This window comes from Sarcophilus harrisii, chromosome 3 (genome assembly GCF_902635505.1).
Source record: "Sarcophilus harrisii chromosome 3, mSarHar1.11, whole genome shotgun sequence".
Taxonomy (NCBI): domain Eukaryota; kingdom Metazoa; phylum Chordata; class Mammalia; order Dasyuromorphia; family Dasyuridae; genus Sarcophilus; species Sarcophilus harrisii.
The window spans coordinates 196,779,154-196,796,338 of record NC_045428.1 but is presented as its reverse complement, the minus strand read 5'-3'; the positions used below and the strand labels follow the sequence as shown (position 1 = coordinate 196,796,338).

General features: G+C 33.3%; 1 protein-coding gene across 1 annotated transcript in view; it reads right to left on the bottom strand.

Moving 5' to 3' along the window:
- The window catches only part of CLTRN (collectrin, amino acid transport regulator), a 74,093-nt gene that overhangs the window by 42,559 nt on the left and 14,349 nt on the right, over positions 1-17,185 (bottom strand). The window contains exon 3 of the mRNA XM_003765555.2: positions 9,921-10,006. Within this exon, the coding sequence (XP_003765603.1) occupies positions 9,921-10,006 (86 nt within the window). The remainder of the gene's footprint in view (positions 1-9,920; positions 10,007-17,185) is intronic.

Genomic DNA, 17,185 nt, shown 5'->3' with positions numbered 1-17,185 from the left:
AGAACAAACATTTAGAGGAGAAAACAGTGGAGGAAATATAAAGTACAGGTGAGGGTTCCCCAGTTCATGTCATTGTAGAAGGTCCAGATTCCTCAAATTGAATCAGTAAAACAATTCATAATGCCATAGTAATAGGTATACACACATACACAGATACATATACACGTGTACATATGTATTTATGTACATAATGTTTTTATATACATGTGCATATATATACAATTAATGTAATCTATCTATCTAGACAGCTAGTGCCTAGTTTGGAGTCAGGAAGTTCATCTTCCTGAGTTCAAATCTGGCTTCAGACATTAACTGGCTGTGTGACTCTAGGCAAACCACTTAAGCATGTTTGCCTCAGTTTCCTTATCTGTAAAATGAATTGGAAAAGGAAATAGCAAACTGTTCTAGTATCTTTACCAAGAAAACCCCATATGGGGTCATGAAGAGTTGGACACAATTGAAATGACTGAACAACAATAATCTATATGTGTGTGAATACCTATATGTCTATGTGTATAATAAACAAGATGTATACAAATAAGTAAATACAAAATATGTAGAAAATTAATATAAATAAAGGAGAGAAAGACTAGAACTGAGAAACCAAGACAGGTCTTTTGAGGATGCTAAACCCTGGAGGAAATTTTACACACACATGACATATGTATATATACATGAATGTATATGTATACATATGTGTGTACATGTACACACATGTATATATAAACATATATATATATATATATATATATATATATATAAATATTACATCTGTGTGTCTATCTATATGTGTATGTGTATATCACTATAACTAGATATTCAGGAATTTGTGAATAAGTCTATAATAAACTCCGGAGGATAATTTAGAGCTTTTAGACATTGAATGAAGTACAAGATACCACATAGGAAATAGCATTTGATTATCTAAAAGAATCAGACACAATTTTGGACCTGTGTACAGAGACAGCAGTTCTATTAATGATAATTAAATTTTCAGTTTTTAAAATATTAATGACTATATATTCCCAGTTGTGTCATTAACTAACTGTGAGATGTTGGATGAGTCATTAACCTTTCTAGTCTTATTTTTTCATTTTTAAAATGAGGAAGTTGGATTAGATGATCATCAAGGTCTCATGTTTCCGTGGTATCTATTTAAAACTACAACCTTCATTAAAGTTATTACCAAAGAACAAATTTGAAACAAGTTTTAAATACAGGTTGCAATGATATAACTGGAATTAATTGGAATGAGCTACATACAATCTTAGGTCTGGTGGTTGATCTCATTATTATGCACATGTATAATGATTAATATATACATTTTACAAAATATATGCATGTTTGTAATATTTATATACATGTATATATGTGCATTTTGCATGTATATACATTTAAGTATATATATATAGATATATGTGTATAAAAAACAATATTTTGATCCCCCCAAAGGCACGGTGAATGGACAGATTCAGCATAAGTAAAGCAATGTAAACTTTTAATACACTCCTGTAGGAAACAGGTCTGAAACTTCAGATGAGCTCACACACAATTTGATACCAGAGCCAGAAATTATATGCTGTACAAATTTTCCTCCTCCTCCTTCTTAGAGTTTCCATTGGAGGAGATCCTTCAGATGTCTAACATTTCATTATACTCTCACTACAAAAGCTCCTTATGCCCCTTCCCCCAATCAATCATGCAGCGCGTCTTATGTTAATGAAGCCTAACTCCTCCCAAAGAGTTCTTATTAATAAGGCTAATTAAGCATGTGCGGTCACAAAAACACTGTGACCAAAGTTTGAACGGAGGGGAGGGAGGTTTAAATGTCTGTCACGTCTTGTGGTTTTTTAATCACTGCTGGCCAAGACAGTTTAGACCACAGGGCTTACTCTTGCTAATTCCTTATTCTTGTAGTCAAGTTATAGCATTTGTGGAAACAAAATCTTGTCCTCCTACCATCCCTCACAAGGATTCCTGTTGACTTAACACGTTCTTTTCTTATCATGGCATCTATTTAAATTTAACTCAATATTCTAATTGGTCAAAATTTATTTGGAGTTTTTCAACTGTAGAAACAAAACTTTACAAATATATTTTACTTTTCATGAGTTGCATAAACACATATGGGCATAATGGACCATTTTAGCATTATTAAATGCTTATAAGATGCTTGTCAAGCTTAGTACTGAGTTACCAAAACAAAAATAAAAGTATCTACCTTCAAGAAATATACACTCTAGTTGGGGAGGAGATGTGATGAACAACATGTACACAGATAAGTAAATACAAAATATGTAGAAAATTAAGTTAATTAAAAGACAGAAAGACTAGAAATGAAGGGGAATCAAAATAGGGCTTTTGAGGAGGCTGTACAAACTAGAGACTCTAAGAGGTAAGAAAGAGGTATATTGTGGGTGTGGGGGATAACCTTTAAAAAGGCATAGAAACCAAAAATGGAATATTCTTTATAGGGACTAGCAACTAGGCAAATTTGACTGGAACTTACAGTGCAAAGAGTAACAACTCAGAACATTGACTAGTCGGAATATAAAGGGATTTAAATGTCAAAGGTATTTTATCTCTGAGACAATGAGCAATCATCAATTTTCCTTTTAAAAAAGCTGAATAGCTATGCTTTTTCACAAGTCTTCTGTATAAGAAAGTTTAGTTGATGCAGAAAGACATTAAAACATGAGATTTAGCATATGAACAGAAGACAAAAACCATCAGTCCTTCTTAGAAGTTTTTTTAATATTATGCACATGTCTCAGAATCCCAGACAAATAGTGAATCCTTAAAGATTTAGTCATGTTAATTATGATGATGTATTATCTATTAAATTTCCTATTTTTCAAAGAAGAATTTAATTTGGTATAATTATGCAATAAAATAGCAATATCTTTACATCAGTATAATGAAATTTCTTTTTTTTTTATCTCTGTAACTAACTAAATGAAATTTATTCTTTAAATCTAGGAAGCTTTACAATCTTTGCACTATGACATTAAAAAAATTTGTTCAGTGAAATAGGATCATTTCTTTGAGTGTGGCAAGCAACCTAATTAAATAGCCTGCTTTAAGCACCATATTACATTATCACAGACTGCCTGTCAAAAGGTTTCCATTAGGGCCATAAAATGCTACTCAAAATTATTCCCTATCAGTTCTACTGAAAACACTAGTTGATTAAAAATTGAAAAAGTAGTAAGGTTATAGTTAATTAGATTGAGATTTATTGAATGAATGAGTACTCAAAAAACTAAAGAGATTTTTTTAAAGTCATATTCTTAGAAATCACAGTATTAGAGAAAGATTTATAACAAGAATACTAGTAAGATTTGATCAGAAGAACTACTATATTTTTTAATAATCCACACTCCGACTGATCATGTGTAGGTCTGAAATGAAATGAGACAATTGAGGATCATCTAATAGTTAACCAAAAAATTTTACTTAACCATAGCATGGAAAAGATATTCAGCATGGATACAGCATTGATTCAGCTGGGTACGGCTTCCCTGCACCTGTATGGATCATGCTGTTGCATTGGTCAGAAGCTGGTAGAAGGAGCTCCTAATTCCTCATGCACTGACTGGCTTTTTACATAGTCCACAGGAAACTACATCAATGATTTCAGCTTCAGTCTCTGGACCAATGAAATATTAAAAAGCTACTTCAGAATACTTGTCTCTTGGAATCTTGGAAAAAACTAGCTTAATCTATATAATAGCAGGGATCCTAGAAGGCATTGCTCTTGTGACAGTTACCTAGACTCAAATAATCCCGTATCTCAGAAAGTTTGGGTAAGCACATTTGATTTGACTTCAAGATTAGAAGACGCTATAAAATCCTGTTTCTCTGTGCAGATGTAATATTTAAAAATAAAGCTGTGTAAAGACAGAATCTCAACTTGGTCTTCAGTATAATCAAAATAGTTTGATAAATTTTTTGTTCAGGGTAATGATAAAGACTGCTGATAGTTGAAAAGTAATTGTTTTGAGTGGATGCTCATCAGTTGGAGAATGGCTGAATAAGTTTAGATATGTTATGGGCCAGAACTCTGAAACAAGGATTCTTACGAGGTGTTAAGTCAGTAGAATTGATGAGACAATGGTTATCCAGTTTAACATGGTGATTAATAGTACTCTAAGTTCACTATGATTGATTTAATCTTACAACAAATAATGGTTTCCTAGTGATATAATGATTGGTTTATACTCAGTGTAGCGCATATAAACTGGGACTCAGAGCCAGAGAGAGATTCAGAGAGCTCAGAGACAGAGACAGAGAAGACAAGCAGACTGGAGGCAGGAGTTCAAGCTCTTGGAGCCAAGGAGAGAGAGATTCATTCATTCCATCTTTATTAGTGTCGTGGTGGCTGGACTGGCCTCCTGTACTTCTCCACTGAAACCAAGACTCCAGAAGGCCTCTAAGAAAGCTAGCCCGGGCCCCAGGCAAGAAAACTAGATTGTGAAGGAGAAAATAAAGGATTTGGACTTTAACACCTGGCTATTCTTGTGGTGATTACTCTACTGAAATGAAAGCTGCTCCCAAGATCTCCAGAAAACCAACTGAGAACATTACAATGGTACATGAATATTATGGAATATTATTGTTCTTTTGGAAACAATCAGTAGGATGATTTCAGAAAGGCCTGGAGAGACTTACATAAACTAATGCTAAGTGAAGTGAATAGATCCATGAGGACATTGTACACAGAAACAATAAGATTATATGATGATCAATTCTGATGGACATGGCTCTTTTCAACAGCAAAGTGATTCAGGCTAGTTCCAATGGTCTTTTGATGGAGAGAACTATCTGTACCCAGAGAGAGGACTGTGGAGACTGAGCGAAGATTTTTTTTTCACTTTTTTTTCTTGTTGTTTGCTTGTATTTGTTTTCTTTCTCATTTTTTCTTTTTTTGATCTAATTTTTCTTGTGCAGCATTATAATTGTGGAAATATACATAGAAGAATTGTATGTGTTTGGTATATATTGAATTATTTGTCATCATGTGGATTGTGGGGGGGGAAGGGAGGAAGAAAAAAATTTAGAACACAAGATTTTGCAAAGGTGAATGTTGAAAATTATGTAAACATATGTTTCAAAAATAAAAAGCTTTAATTAAAAAAAGAAAAATAATTGTTTTTGCTTTTGATGAAGATGATGAAGCAAATGATGAAGAAAATACAAGAAGGAAGAAGAAAATATCCATTTTTCTTTATATACATAAACACACTCACTTTTAGTGGAGGGAATAATATAACTTTATGGCATAATAAGGCCACTAACATACTGATGCTAATATGGCCTATTTTCTTCAGATAAGACACTTGAGAAAAAAATAATTATTTGAAAATTTCAGTTAATTGGTTAATTCTAAACACAGCTAGTTTTTAAGAGTAAACTGTTAGTGAATAAGCTGGTAGATTCAGGCTAAGAACCAGATTGATAGGGAACAAAACTTTAATCAGCCCATTGTCAGAACTTTAATTCACCCATCCTGTTTCCATTGTCATTATTCCACAGAGTTAGGGCTGAAACAGTTTTGATTAGCACATGTTTAGACTTAACCATGTACTAGGTCATGGTCACATAGATGTGCAAGCCAGTTTGTTCTCCCTCAGGCTCCTCCCTAGCCCTTCCCTTACTTCCTAGGCCCCATCCTTGTTTCTGTCTCCTTCCTCCCAAAGCATCTTGCTTAATCATATATAATTCAGCCTTGCTTAGTCATATTTGATTTAGACTGTGAGCTATTTCACACATGATAAATGTCTCTCCTGTGAGTTTTTCACATTGTAAACCACTTTATCTTATACTTCTTTACAAATGAGCTCTCCAAACATTCCTCCTTCAAAATAATGCCTCAAACCAAATTTTGGAGAGATAGAGTTAACCAAAGGTCAAAGGAAGACATTTTCCCAGCTTAAGATAAGTTAGAAGGTGCTAAGGAAAGACCATTAATATTATAATAAAATATTAAAACTGAGCACAGACTGGGAGCACTGCAGGAGTAAAAGAAATGGGTTGGAGTGGGACAGCAGTAGCAAAAGCTTCAGAAGCTCTCAGCATAGAGACAGAGCATTGGACAACTGATTAGAAAGAGATCACAAGGACCCTCTGTTGGTCCTAGGTCCAGCTGGAGCTGATTGACAACAGTATTGTCCATAAACTATTCTGGGTCACAGTGGAGCAAGAGCCCTCATTAGTTCTAGAGTCAAAAGGAGCACTAGTACTTGTGACTTCAGGGGAGCAGAAGCTTTTTCTGGGTAAAGACAAGAGCTCAGAGCAGGTAAGCAATGATCACACCTCTCTGGATCACACCACCTTAAAAGAACTAAACACTTGCAGACCCCAGAACTAGCTCTGAAAATAGCAGCATGAAAAAGTCTGAAGCTTTTCATAATGACTCCCCACCCACCCCAAGTAAGCACAACCCAACGTTAACATGAAATTAAAACTCAAGAATAGATCAGAAAGAGAGAAAGAGAGAGAGAGAGAGAGAGAGAGAGAGAGAGAGAAGAGAAGAGAAAGAGAGAGGAGAGAGAGAGAGAGAGAAAGAGATCAAGCAAATAACAACAAAAAAAGCTGAACCACAAAAAGCTATTCAGTGACATGGAAGACCAAGACATAGACTTATAAGAAGACAGCAATGTGAAAACAGCTACAAATAAATACTTAAAGAAAAATATTAATTGGATCCCAGGCTGCAAGAATTCCTAGAAAGCTTAAAGAAAGATACAAGAATGGTAGAAGAAAATTCGAGGAAAAAAATGAGATTAACACATGAAAATTATGAAAAGAGAATTAATGGCTTGATTTAAAAAGCACCAAAAAATGTATTGAAAAACTCTTTTAAAAGCCCAATAGACTAAATGGAAAAGCTCACTAAAGAAAAACTTCTTTAAAAGCAAAATTGGCCAAATGGAAAAAGAGGAATAAAAGTTCACTGAAGAAAAGTAATACTTAAAAATTAGCATAGATTGAGGAGAGATAATTTAAGAATTACTGGACAACTGAAAGCCATGATAAAAAAGCATATAAGTCACATTTCAAGAAATTATAGAAGAAAACTGTCCCAATAACTTATATGCAAAAAGTAAAATCAAAATTGAAAGAATCTACTGATCACTCCCTGAAAAAGATCTCAAGGTAAAAACTATCAGGAATATTATAGTCAACTTTTAGATTCCCAGATCAAAGAGAAAATATTGCAAGTCGTCAATAAAGAAAAAAAAATCAAATATTGGGAAGCTACAGTCAGGATTACTTAAGGTTTAGTGGCTTCCATATTAAGAAAGTGGAGGGCTTAGAGTATGATATTCAGAGGGCAAAAAACGAGGATCATAAACAAGAATCATCTATTCAGCAAAAAGGAGCATAATTCTTCAGGTTAAAAAAAATGGATAGTTAGTGAAATACAGAACTTCCAAGCATTCCTGAAGAAAATAGAAAATTTGACATTTAAACAGAAGAACTCAAAAGAAGCATACAAAGGGAATCATGAAAGAAAGATAATCATAAGGGACTCAATGGAGTTAAATTGTTTACCTGTAAGGAAAGATGATACATGTAATTCCCATTATAAACACAATTAGAAAAAGTCTGCCTAGGTAAAGGGCATGAGTATGAGTCAGTTATGTTAGAATGATCTTCAAGAAAAGAAAGAAAGTAAAAAAGAACTATACATTGTAAGAAGGGGAAAAGGAGAGACAGAACATAAAAGAGGCACACAAGGAAGATCTTTTATAGTGAGATAGAAAATGGAACTGGCAGACAATGCTTGAACCTTATTCTCACTGGAATTAGAAGAAGGAAGAATATATATATAAACATATATGTATGTATAAACAAATGTGTGTGTTTACATACATATACATGCACTTACATACATTTTATTCAATAGGGAAATAGGAGGAAAAAAAGCATAAGATATTGAAGTGGCAGTAACAAAAGAGAAGACAAGGGAGAGCTAATAGAAGAAAGACATTTATGAGGAGGGACAGGATAAAAAATGGAGAGAGAGAGAGAGAAAGAAAGAGAAAGAGAGAGAGAGAGAGAGAGAGAGAGAGAGAGAAGAATAAACAGAAAAATAGGATGGAGGGAAAGTACCTCTTTTTGTGATAGTAAAGAATTGGCAATTGAGGGATGTTTATTGATTGGGGAATGACTGAACATGATTATGATGGAGTACTATTGTGTTATAAGAAAAGCCAAGAGGGGTGGTTTCAGTAAAATCAAAAACATGACAAAGGTTATATGAACTGAAACCAAATGAAGTGAGGAGAAATGGGAGAAGATTGGGCAGAAATGTTATAATGATAATCAACTGTGAAAGCCTTGGCTACTCTGATCAATATAATAATCCAAGACAATTTCAAAGAACTCATGATGAAAAACTAAGAACTAAACTAACTAAAAACTAAAGGACTCTAATGAAAATTGAAATATAATTTTCTTGCTTAATTTTTTGGAAGTTTTTTGTTTTTATTTTTTGAGCAATATGCCTAATATGGAAATAAATTTTGCATGGTTTAACATGCATAGTTGATATCATATTCTTAGTGATCATGGGAGGAGGAAGGGAAAGAATCTGGAACTACAAATTCATTTTTTATAACAGTTTTTAATTTTTCCAAATACATACAAAGATAGTTTTCAGCATTCACCTTTGCAAAACCTTGTGTTCCATATTTCTTTCTCTTCTTCCCCTCTTTCTCCCTCCCCTAGACAGCAAACAATCCAATATAGGTTAAACAAATGCTATTCTTCTAAACATATTTCCATATTCATCATGCAGTCCCAGAAAAATCAGATCAAAAAGGAAAAAAAAAACCATGAGAAAAAACACAAGCAAACAAACGAACAACAACAACAACAGCAACAAAGGTAAAAATACTATGCTTTGATCCATATTCAGTCTCCAAAGTTCTCTCTCTAGGTGTGGATAGCTCTTTCCATCACACATCTATTAGAATTGCCTTGAATCACCTCATTGTTGAAAGGAACCAAGTCCATCACAGTTGATCATCACATAATCTTGTTTCTGTGTACAATGTTCACTTGGTTCTACTCACTTCACTTAGTATTAGTTCATGTAAGTTTTTCCAGGCTTTTGATGAAATCAGCCTGCTCATCATTTCTTATAGAACAATAATATTCCTTTATCTTCATATGCCATGATTTAGTCAGCTATTCCCCAACTGATGGGTATCCACTTCAGTTTCCAATTCCTTGTCACTACAAAAAGGACTGCTATAAACATTTTTGCACATGTGAGTCTTTTGCCCTTTTTTATGACTTCTGTGGGATACATACCCAGTAGAGACACTGCTAGATCAAAGGGTATGCACAGTTTTAGAACACTTTGGGCATATGGAACTGAAAATTTAAAAAAAAGAATAGAATGTTGAAAAGTAAACAATAAATATATTTTTAAAAATATTAAGTTCACATATCCATTTGGAATGTTGTAGAATGTGATATATATATTGTTTGTCTAAACCTAATTTCTGCCAGATTGCTTTCTAGTTTTCCCAGTAATTTTTATCAGGGAGATTTTCCCTAGGTAACTTGAGTTCTAGTGTTTCTCAATCTTTCTTACCTAATCTGTTCCACTGATCTATATCTCTGTTTTGTTTTTTGTTTTATTTTAACAAATACAGATGGTTTTTATGACTGTGGCTTTATACTAAAGCATAAGGTCTGGAAATGCTATCCCCTCCTTCATTTTAACTTTTTTTTTTAAATCATTTCTATTAATATTCCAGATATTTTGTTTTTCCAAATAAATTTTGTTATTTAACCAAGCTTTGTTTATTTGTTTGTTTCTTTAAGGAGTGAGCTGTGAAATATGGCACTATCTCTAATAAAACTGCCAATAAACATTTTTGAAATTTCAACTATTTGCTTACTCTATTGTTTCTCTGTTGGAAAATGTTCGTAAAGAAAATGCCATCATTGCCTTGAATAGGTATTCTTCATTTTCATCCCAGACATACTGTAAAACAAATAAAACAGAAAAAAATGTCAATTTAAGAAAAAGAGAAATGGCAGAACAGAATGAATAGGAATCCAATTATTTTGCAGTGAAACCATTCTTTTAGTTGCAAAAATGTTTCTAAAGAGCAGAATACTTTTTATTAAGAACCTGTCTTGACTTTATATTTGCCTTATAATTTGACTCTATATTTGTTTTCACTTTCATCTGTGTGACAATCAGTAAAAGTTGGCAGATAAATGATTGAAAGTGGGGAAACCACAATTATAGTTCTTTTTAAAAAATAGTGCCAAATGAATGAAATGCTAAAATGCAAAGCAGCAAAAAATTAGTATTGTTTCTATTGAACATCAAAATAGAATAAAATTTTCATTTCTGAGAACTCAGTAAGTAGAACCTTTCTATCTTTCCAAAGTCTGGCCCTTCCCACAAATATGGAATGTTGTCATTATCTGATGATTCCTTTATACAATTATAGAGGTTATCATACTACTTGAAAGAACCTTAGAGATTACCACTCAAATTATAAATCCTATATATAACATATGAAAACCTCTAGAAATAAGAAACTTATTCCTGCCAATTCTACTAGCCCAACACATTTGTCATTCCCAACCCTGAGAAAGTCCAATCCATTAATTTTTTTTTTCCTGAGGCAATTGGGGTTAAATGACTTGCCCAGGGTCACACAGCTAGGACGTGTTAAATGTCTGAAGCCAGATTTGAACTCAGGTCTTCCTGACTTCAGGGTTGGTGTTCTATTCACTGCACCACCTAGCTGCCCCTAGTCCAATCCATTTTGAGGACAGTTTTAATTATTAGGAAGATTTATATTGAGTCAAAATCTGATTCTCTATAATTTCTACCTTTTTTTTTAATTAAAGCTTTTTATTTTCAAAACATATGCATGGATAATTTTTCAACATTGACCATTGCAAATCCTTGTGTTCCAAATTTTCCCCTCCTTCCCCCCACCCTCTCCCCTAGATAGCAAGCAATCCAATATATGTTATACATGCTAAAATATATGTTAAATCCAAAAATGTAAACATATTTATACAATTATTTTGCTGCACAAGAAAAATCAGATCAGAAAGGAAAGAAAATGAGAGGGAAAACAAAATGCAAGAGAACAACAACAAAAAGAGTGAAAATACTATGTTGTGATCCACACTCAGTTCCTACAGTCCTCTCTCTGGGTGTAGATGGCTCACTTCATCCCAAGAACATTGGAGTTGGCCTGAATCAGCTCATTGTTGAAAAGTGTCACATCCATCAAAATTGATCGTTGTATGATATTGTTGTTGCCATATACAATATTCTCCTAGTTCTGCTTATTTCACTTAGCATTAGTTCACATAAGTCTCTCTAAAATCATCCTGCTCATCATTTCTTATAGAACAAAGATATTCCATAACATTCATATACCATAACTTATTCACTCATTCTTCAGCTAATGGGCATCCATTCAATTTCCAGTTTCTAGCCTACAAAAAGGGCTACCACAAACATTTTTGGACATGTGGATCCCTTTCCCTCCTTTAAGATCTCTTTAGGATATAAGCCCAATAGAAACACTGCTGGATCAAAGGGTATGCACAGTTTGATAACTTTTTGAGCATAGTTCCAAACTACTCTCCAGAATGTCTGGATCCGTTCACAGTTCCACCAATTATTAGTGTTTCAGTAATTTCTACCTATTAATTCCAACTTTGTTCTCTGGGACAACACATCACTAATATAATCCTTCTATATGATGATTCTGCATATATTTGAAGACTAAAACCATGTCCCTCCCAGGGCTTCTTTACCTCAGGTCTTTTCCTCTCTAGTCAAGGTCTATAGTGTTTATTCACTTCCTCTCTAATTCCACCTAATCCCTTTCTAGGAAGTCATTATATAACATAAGGAGGTTTCATCTACCAATCTATGATCACCATAATTTCTCTCTTCTATTTTCCCCAGACCCCATCCAGTCTCTAGCACTAGTTACTATAGGAGACTTTTATAGATGAAAAGGGTGGAAACCTTCAACAATGCCAAACATCAACGTTTGAGCTCAGCAAACTCGAATCTATTTCTTTAAAGCTTTCCTACAACTCTTGTTCCATCAAACAAGTCCCTATTCTGATAATATTAGTTAGAATATGAAGGAAAGAAAAAGTGAACTGAAACATATAAGAATTTGAATAGATCAGAGATTCTAATCTCTGGCTAAATGCTGAGACTACTGGTTGAGGGCACCAGATCTATGTATGTGGTTTCTTTTCTTTTTTATTAAACTTTATTTTTAAGGTCCTTTTTTCCCCTGAGGCAATTGGGATTAAGTGACTTGCCCAAGGTCACACAGCTAGGAAGTGTTAAGTGTCTGAGGCTAGATTTGAACTCAGGTCTTCCTGACTCCAAGTCCAGCATTCTAGTCACTGCCTTATCTAGAGAAAGACCCTATGGAACATGCCTTGTTTACATTTTTCCCCCTTCATGTGTGCTTCACTATTATTATAAATCTAAGTCTGAATTCACTCTACAACAGTGTGTACATTTGCAGGAACACTTACCACAAATTTGGGAGGGAGGAAAAATATTTTACACGATTGTTATTACTACACCATCTTAATAAATATCCTTTTAAGACATATTGGCTAATTTTAGTGGAAAGCAAACCATCTGGGGCTGATAGACTATAAATTTAGAAAGGTGATTTTGTACAGTTAAACTCTTAAACCTGAGGATCACAGTCCTCAGGGAGATTTTAGTTCTACAGAGTAAGAAGGTAAATTATACCCCAGAGGAAATGTTACATTTTTTTTTTTTTTGGTTTTTCAGTCATTTCAATAGTGTTCAATTCTTTGTGACCCCATTTAGGGTTTTCTTTGCAAAGATACTACAGTGATGTGCCATTCTTCAACTCATTTTACAAATGAGGAAACTGAGGCAAGCCCAAAGTCACACAGCTATTAAATGTCTGAGACCAGATTTGAACTCATAAAGATAAGGCCTCCTGATTTTGGTCTAGCACTCTAGCCATCCTGCTACATAATTAATTTATTATATGTTAATTTATTATAATTTTCTCAGTTATTTCACAGTATGGTTGTGAACGAGGATGGTTGTCCATATTAAGTGTAGTATGCAGGGGCAAGCATAGAAGCCAGACAAATAAGTGGGATGGTATTTAAAAGACTTGATGACTAAAGCAAAATGTGTATATGGTGTAAGAATGGTATATCAAGTTGGATTAGTAGCATGAAACTAGATTATGAAGATCCATGAAAGACAAGATAATGAGTTTGTACTTTTTCTGTAGGGCAGTAGCCATTAAGTTATTATGCAGAAAAATGAGATGATAAAAGCAAGATTTTAGGAAGATTAATCTGGCAGTGGTAAAATGAGAAGACAGGGGGACCAGATAGAAAGTCATAACAGTAAAATAGGATTGAAAAGACAAGAGTCTAGAGTACAAGGGTGGTAGTGACAATGAAAGGCAAATTCTAGAGTTATATTCTCATATTACTCCAAGATTCTAAGGCTTCTAGATTGAAAAACTAATAACAATAGTTGAAATTTATTTAGTGATTTGCAAATCAGGTTTACAAAATGCTTTATATATATTAATCCACTGGATTTTCACAAGAAACATTTAAATTAGATATTCTTATTATTCTCATTTAATAGCTGAGAAAACTGAAACAAAAAAATTACTTATCTATGGTCATACATTTTGCTTTTAGAGGCTAGATTTGAACATAGATCTTACTCTTTCAAAGTCAAACTCTGTTGGTCTGTCTGTCTCTGCTTCTCTCTGTTTCTGTCTCTGTCTCTCTGTCTCTTACTATATATCCATCTGGTTTTGAGTACATGTTTTTCTCTGTATTTCTGATTTTTGTTACCATATTTTCTATTTTTCTTTGATCACTGTGTATCGTGTGTGTTTGTGTGTGTGTGTGTGTGTGTGTGTGTGTGTGTGAAAGAGAGACAGAGACAGAGAGAGAGAGAGACAGAGTCTGTATCATCTCTCTTTAGATTTGTCTCTTCTTTTCCTTCTTCCCACCACCCTACTCAATATAATTCCAGGGACTCTCTATTGTCTCCAGGAGCAAATACAAAACGCTCTGCTTGACTTTCAAACAAAACCCTTCATAATCCCAGCCCCCTTCTACCTTTCAGTCTTCTTACTCCTGGACACCTATTTTTTGATTCAGTTATGCTGACTTCCTGGTTGTTCCATAAACAAGGTACTCATCACTTGTTTCTGGTCATTTTCTGGATGTTCCTTGTGCCTAAATGTTCTCCATCTTCTGCTCTGACTTCTGATCCCCCCGATTTTCTTTAGGTCCCAATTACAAATCCCACCATCTACAAGAAAGCTTCTCTATGTTAATTACTTCCTATCTATCTTGTATGTAGCTTATTTTTTATATATTTGTTTGCATTTTGCCTCACTCATTAAATTGTAAGCTCTTTGAGGGCAGGGACTGTCTCTTGCTTTTTATTTTATTATTTTTTTTTTTGGTATTCCCAGTGCTCAACATAGTGCCTGTCATATAATTCTTAATAAATGTTGATTGATTGATTTCCTATAATTTTAGCTTTCCCTTTTTTATTTTCTCTCTTTTAAAATTTAATTGCATATAAACAAAACTTTTTTTTTAATCTGTTGGATTTATTAGTTTGGCAATTTCATAATTTTAAAAATGGATTGAAATATTTCGTTATTTCTTTGTATTTAGAAATTAAATGAAAATTACTTTTTTTTGCTATATGGTCCTTGATTGATTTTTTTAAATAGGGTCAAAGTTGGAGGGGGAAAAAAGACTACCCATTTCTAGATTAAAAGATAAAACTTGACATTTTAAAAGATCCTTTCTGACAATGAACCAGTATGAATGCAATGTTGTCTAGGTGTTAAGAACTCTTCCAAGGGGCAAAATTTGGATCAGGATAGGAATCTTCTACCATATCAAAACAACATTATGACTTTTAGGAATTCCTTATTTCCAAAGTTCATGAAGATTCAAAGCAAGGAGCACCAAAAAAGTGACAATCTAGTATATAATCTTTGAAGAAATAAAAATTTAAGTTAAACTTAAAGAAAATCAGTAAACTGCTTCTTCAGGGAAATAAAGATATCTCTGTACCATACTGAAAATTTGCAACTCTTGTGTCTCGAATACTTGGAAGAGTGATAAAGAAGGAATAGGACAGAATATTGTTTGGTTTTACATAATACTTGACACATTTAGTTTGTCAAAATACTGTCAAGACTAATGTTCAAAGATTCTTTGACATAACTTTGTAGGTAAGCTAGTCACACACAAAAATCTAACACAAATTGTTCTAAATCCTTTAAAGTTTTTTTAATCCCCTTTCTCAAAAAGTAAAACAATACCATTGAAGTGCCCATGGGAGAGAAAATACAGGACAGTCAAAATAATGAAAATTTAAGAGCATTTATTTCTAGCTAACGACTGAACCCCACCAGAACAGGGGAGTCAGGGAATGAGTGGTCTCAGAGCCACATATTTATAAAAAGAAAAGAGAGATATCAAAATGTTTCTTGATACATTTGTCATAATAAAAGGAATTTCTAGACAGAAGACAAAGGTTATCACACTAAGGATGCAATTCCCAGATAGCAATAAGACAGTATTTTTTTATGTTTATTAAGTTGCCAAGGTCTTAGGTTTTTTAGGACAGCACATCTGGGGGCGTAAAAATATCATCTACATTAGGGCATGAAGAGCTAGTAACAGACTTCTAACTACAGAGTTTCAAGATTATGTTTCTCATGGTCCCATCTGGGGCACTTTTCCACTTTACCATCTTGTAAAGATACAGTCCAGTAGTTTTAATTATCATGAATTTAATGAAGATCCTATTGTTATGATTCATTTATTTATATTTTAGTTCTTCAAAAGATTCGTGATTTCATTATCATAGATATTCCTCTTTTTAATGAAAATTTTAATTGTCCTATATCACTTTTACCAAGTCACTTTCCTTCTCAGCACTATGAAAGATTCTCCTCAGTGTCTACAAAACAAAGTTGAACCCTTTAATCTGGTATTTGAAAGGTTTCACAATTTGACTTCATACCATTACAGCCTTACTTCAGATTGTCTTTGAATGAACTTTTCTCTGTTATGGTTTTTAATGAATTTTAATAAAATTTAGATTTATGAATGCAAGATCATTTGTTGCAGAAGAGTTCTTAAGGCAATGTTTTTGCTCTTTTGAATCAATTTTTTAAAATAATGTAATTTTAATATATCTATTAGTATTTTTATTTAATATCTTAGTACTTTCTATGCTCCTTTCCATCAATCTCTTGTGAAATATCACTGAGCATTTGAGAATTTGAATACCACTTCTTAAAATTTCATGTAGTTTTGTGATTTCTTCCTAATTAGATGGTAAACTCCTTGAGGCAGAAATAGTTTTTTTATATACATTTTTATGTTTCTTTGAATTCCTCCTGTTTATCATTCCTGATTTCTATGTAGATAGATCTGTGTTCTTTTCAGCATGGCTATTCCTTCTGTTGGTGTTGTTTGCAACCCATTCATACATATTAATTCTATTTTATTTTTATTCTTGTCTTATCCATATCATAAATCTTCCACAAAGGGTCCCCCCTAACATATTTGGATCCTTCTTTTAGATCTCCTGGCATCCATCAATAAACTTTTATTAAGCATTCTACTATGTGCCATCTACTGTATTAAGTACTGGAAATACAAAAAGAGGAAAAAGACAGCTTCTGCCCTCAATCTAGTGAAGGGTGGGGACATCATACAAAGAAATATACACAAAGCAAGCTATATATAGGAGGGTCACTGTGGGCTGTCCATTAGTTGTTCCATAATCTCTATACTTTCATTTCTAGTCACATATCTTTATGGTGATGTATGATACATCAATTCTTGGTTGATAATACTTTCCAGCTCATTTATTTTTACTTTGTACTTTCTCTATTATTCTTTTGGTGGTATTCAACTTTAATTTTTTGGAGAATATAATATTTCAGCCAGAGAACACATACTATCAATATGCACTATACCATGCTGCCATGTATGTGTATCCACATGCATATGTGTTATATAGCATGTTATATAGTATATACATACACATTATATAGCATATAATATAGTATACATATACATAGCATACATATGTAAT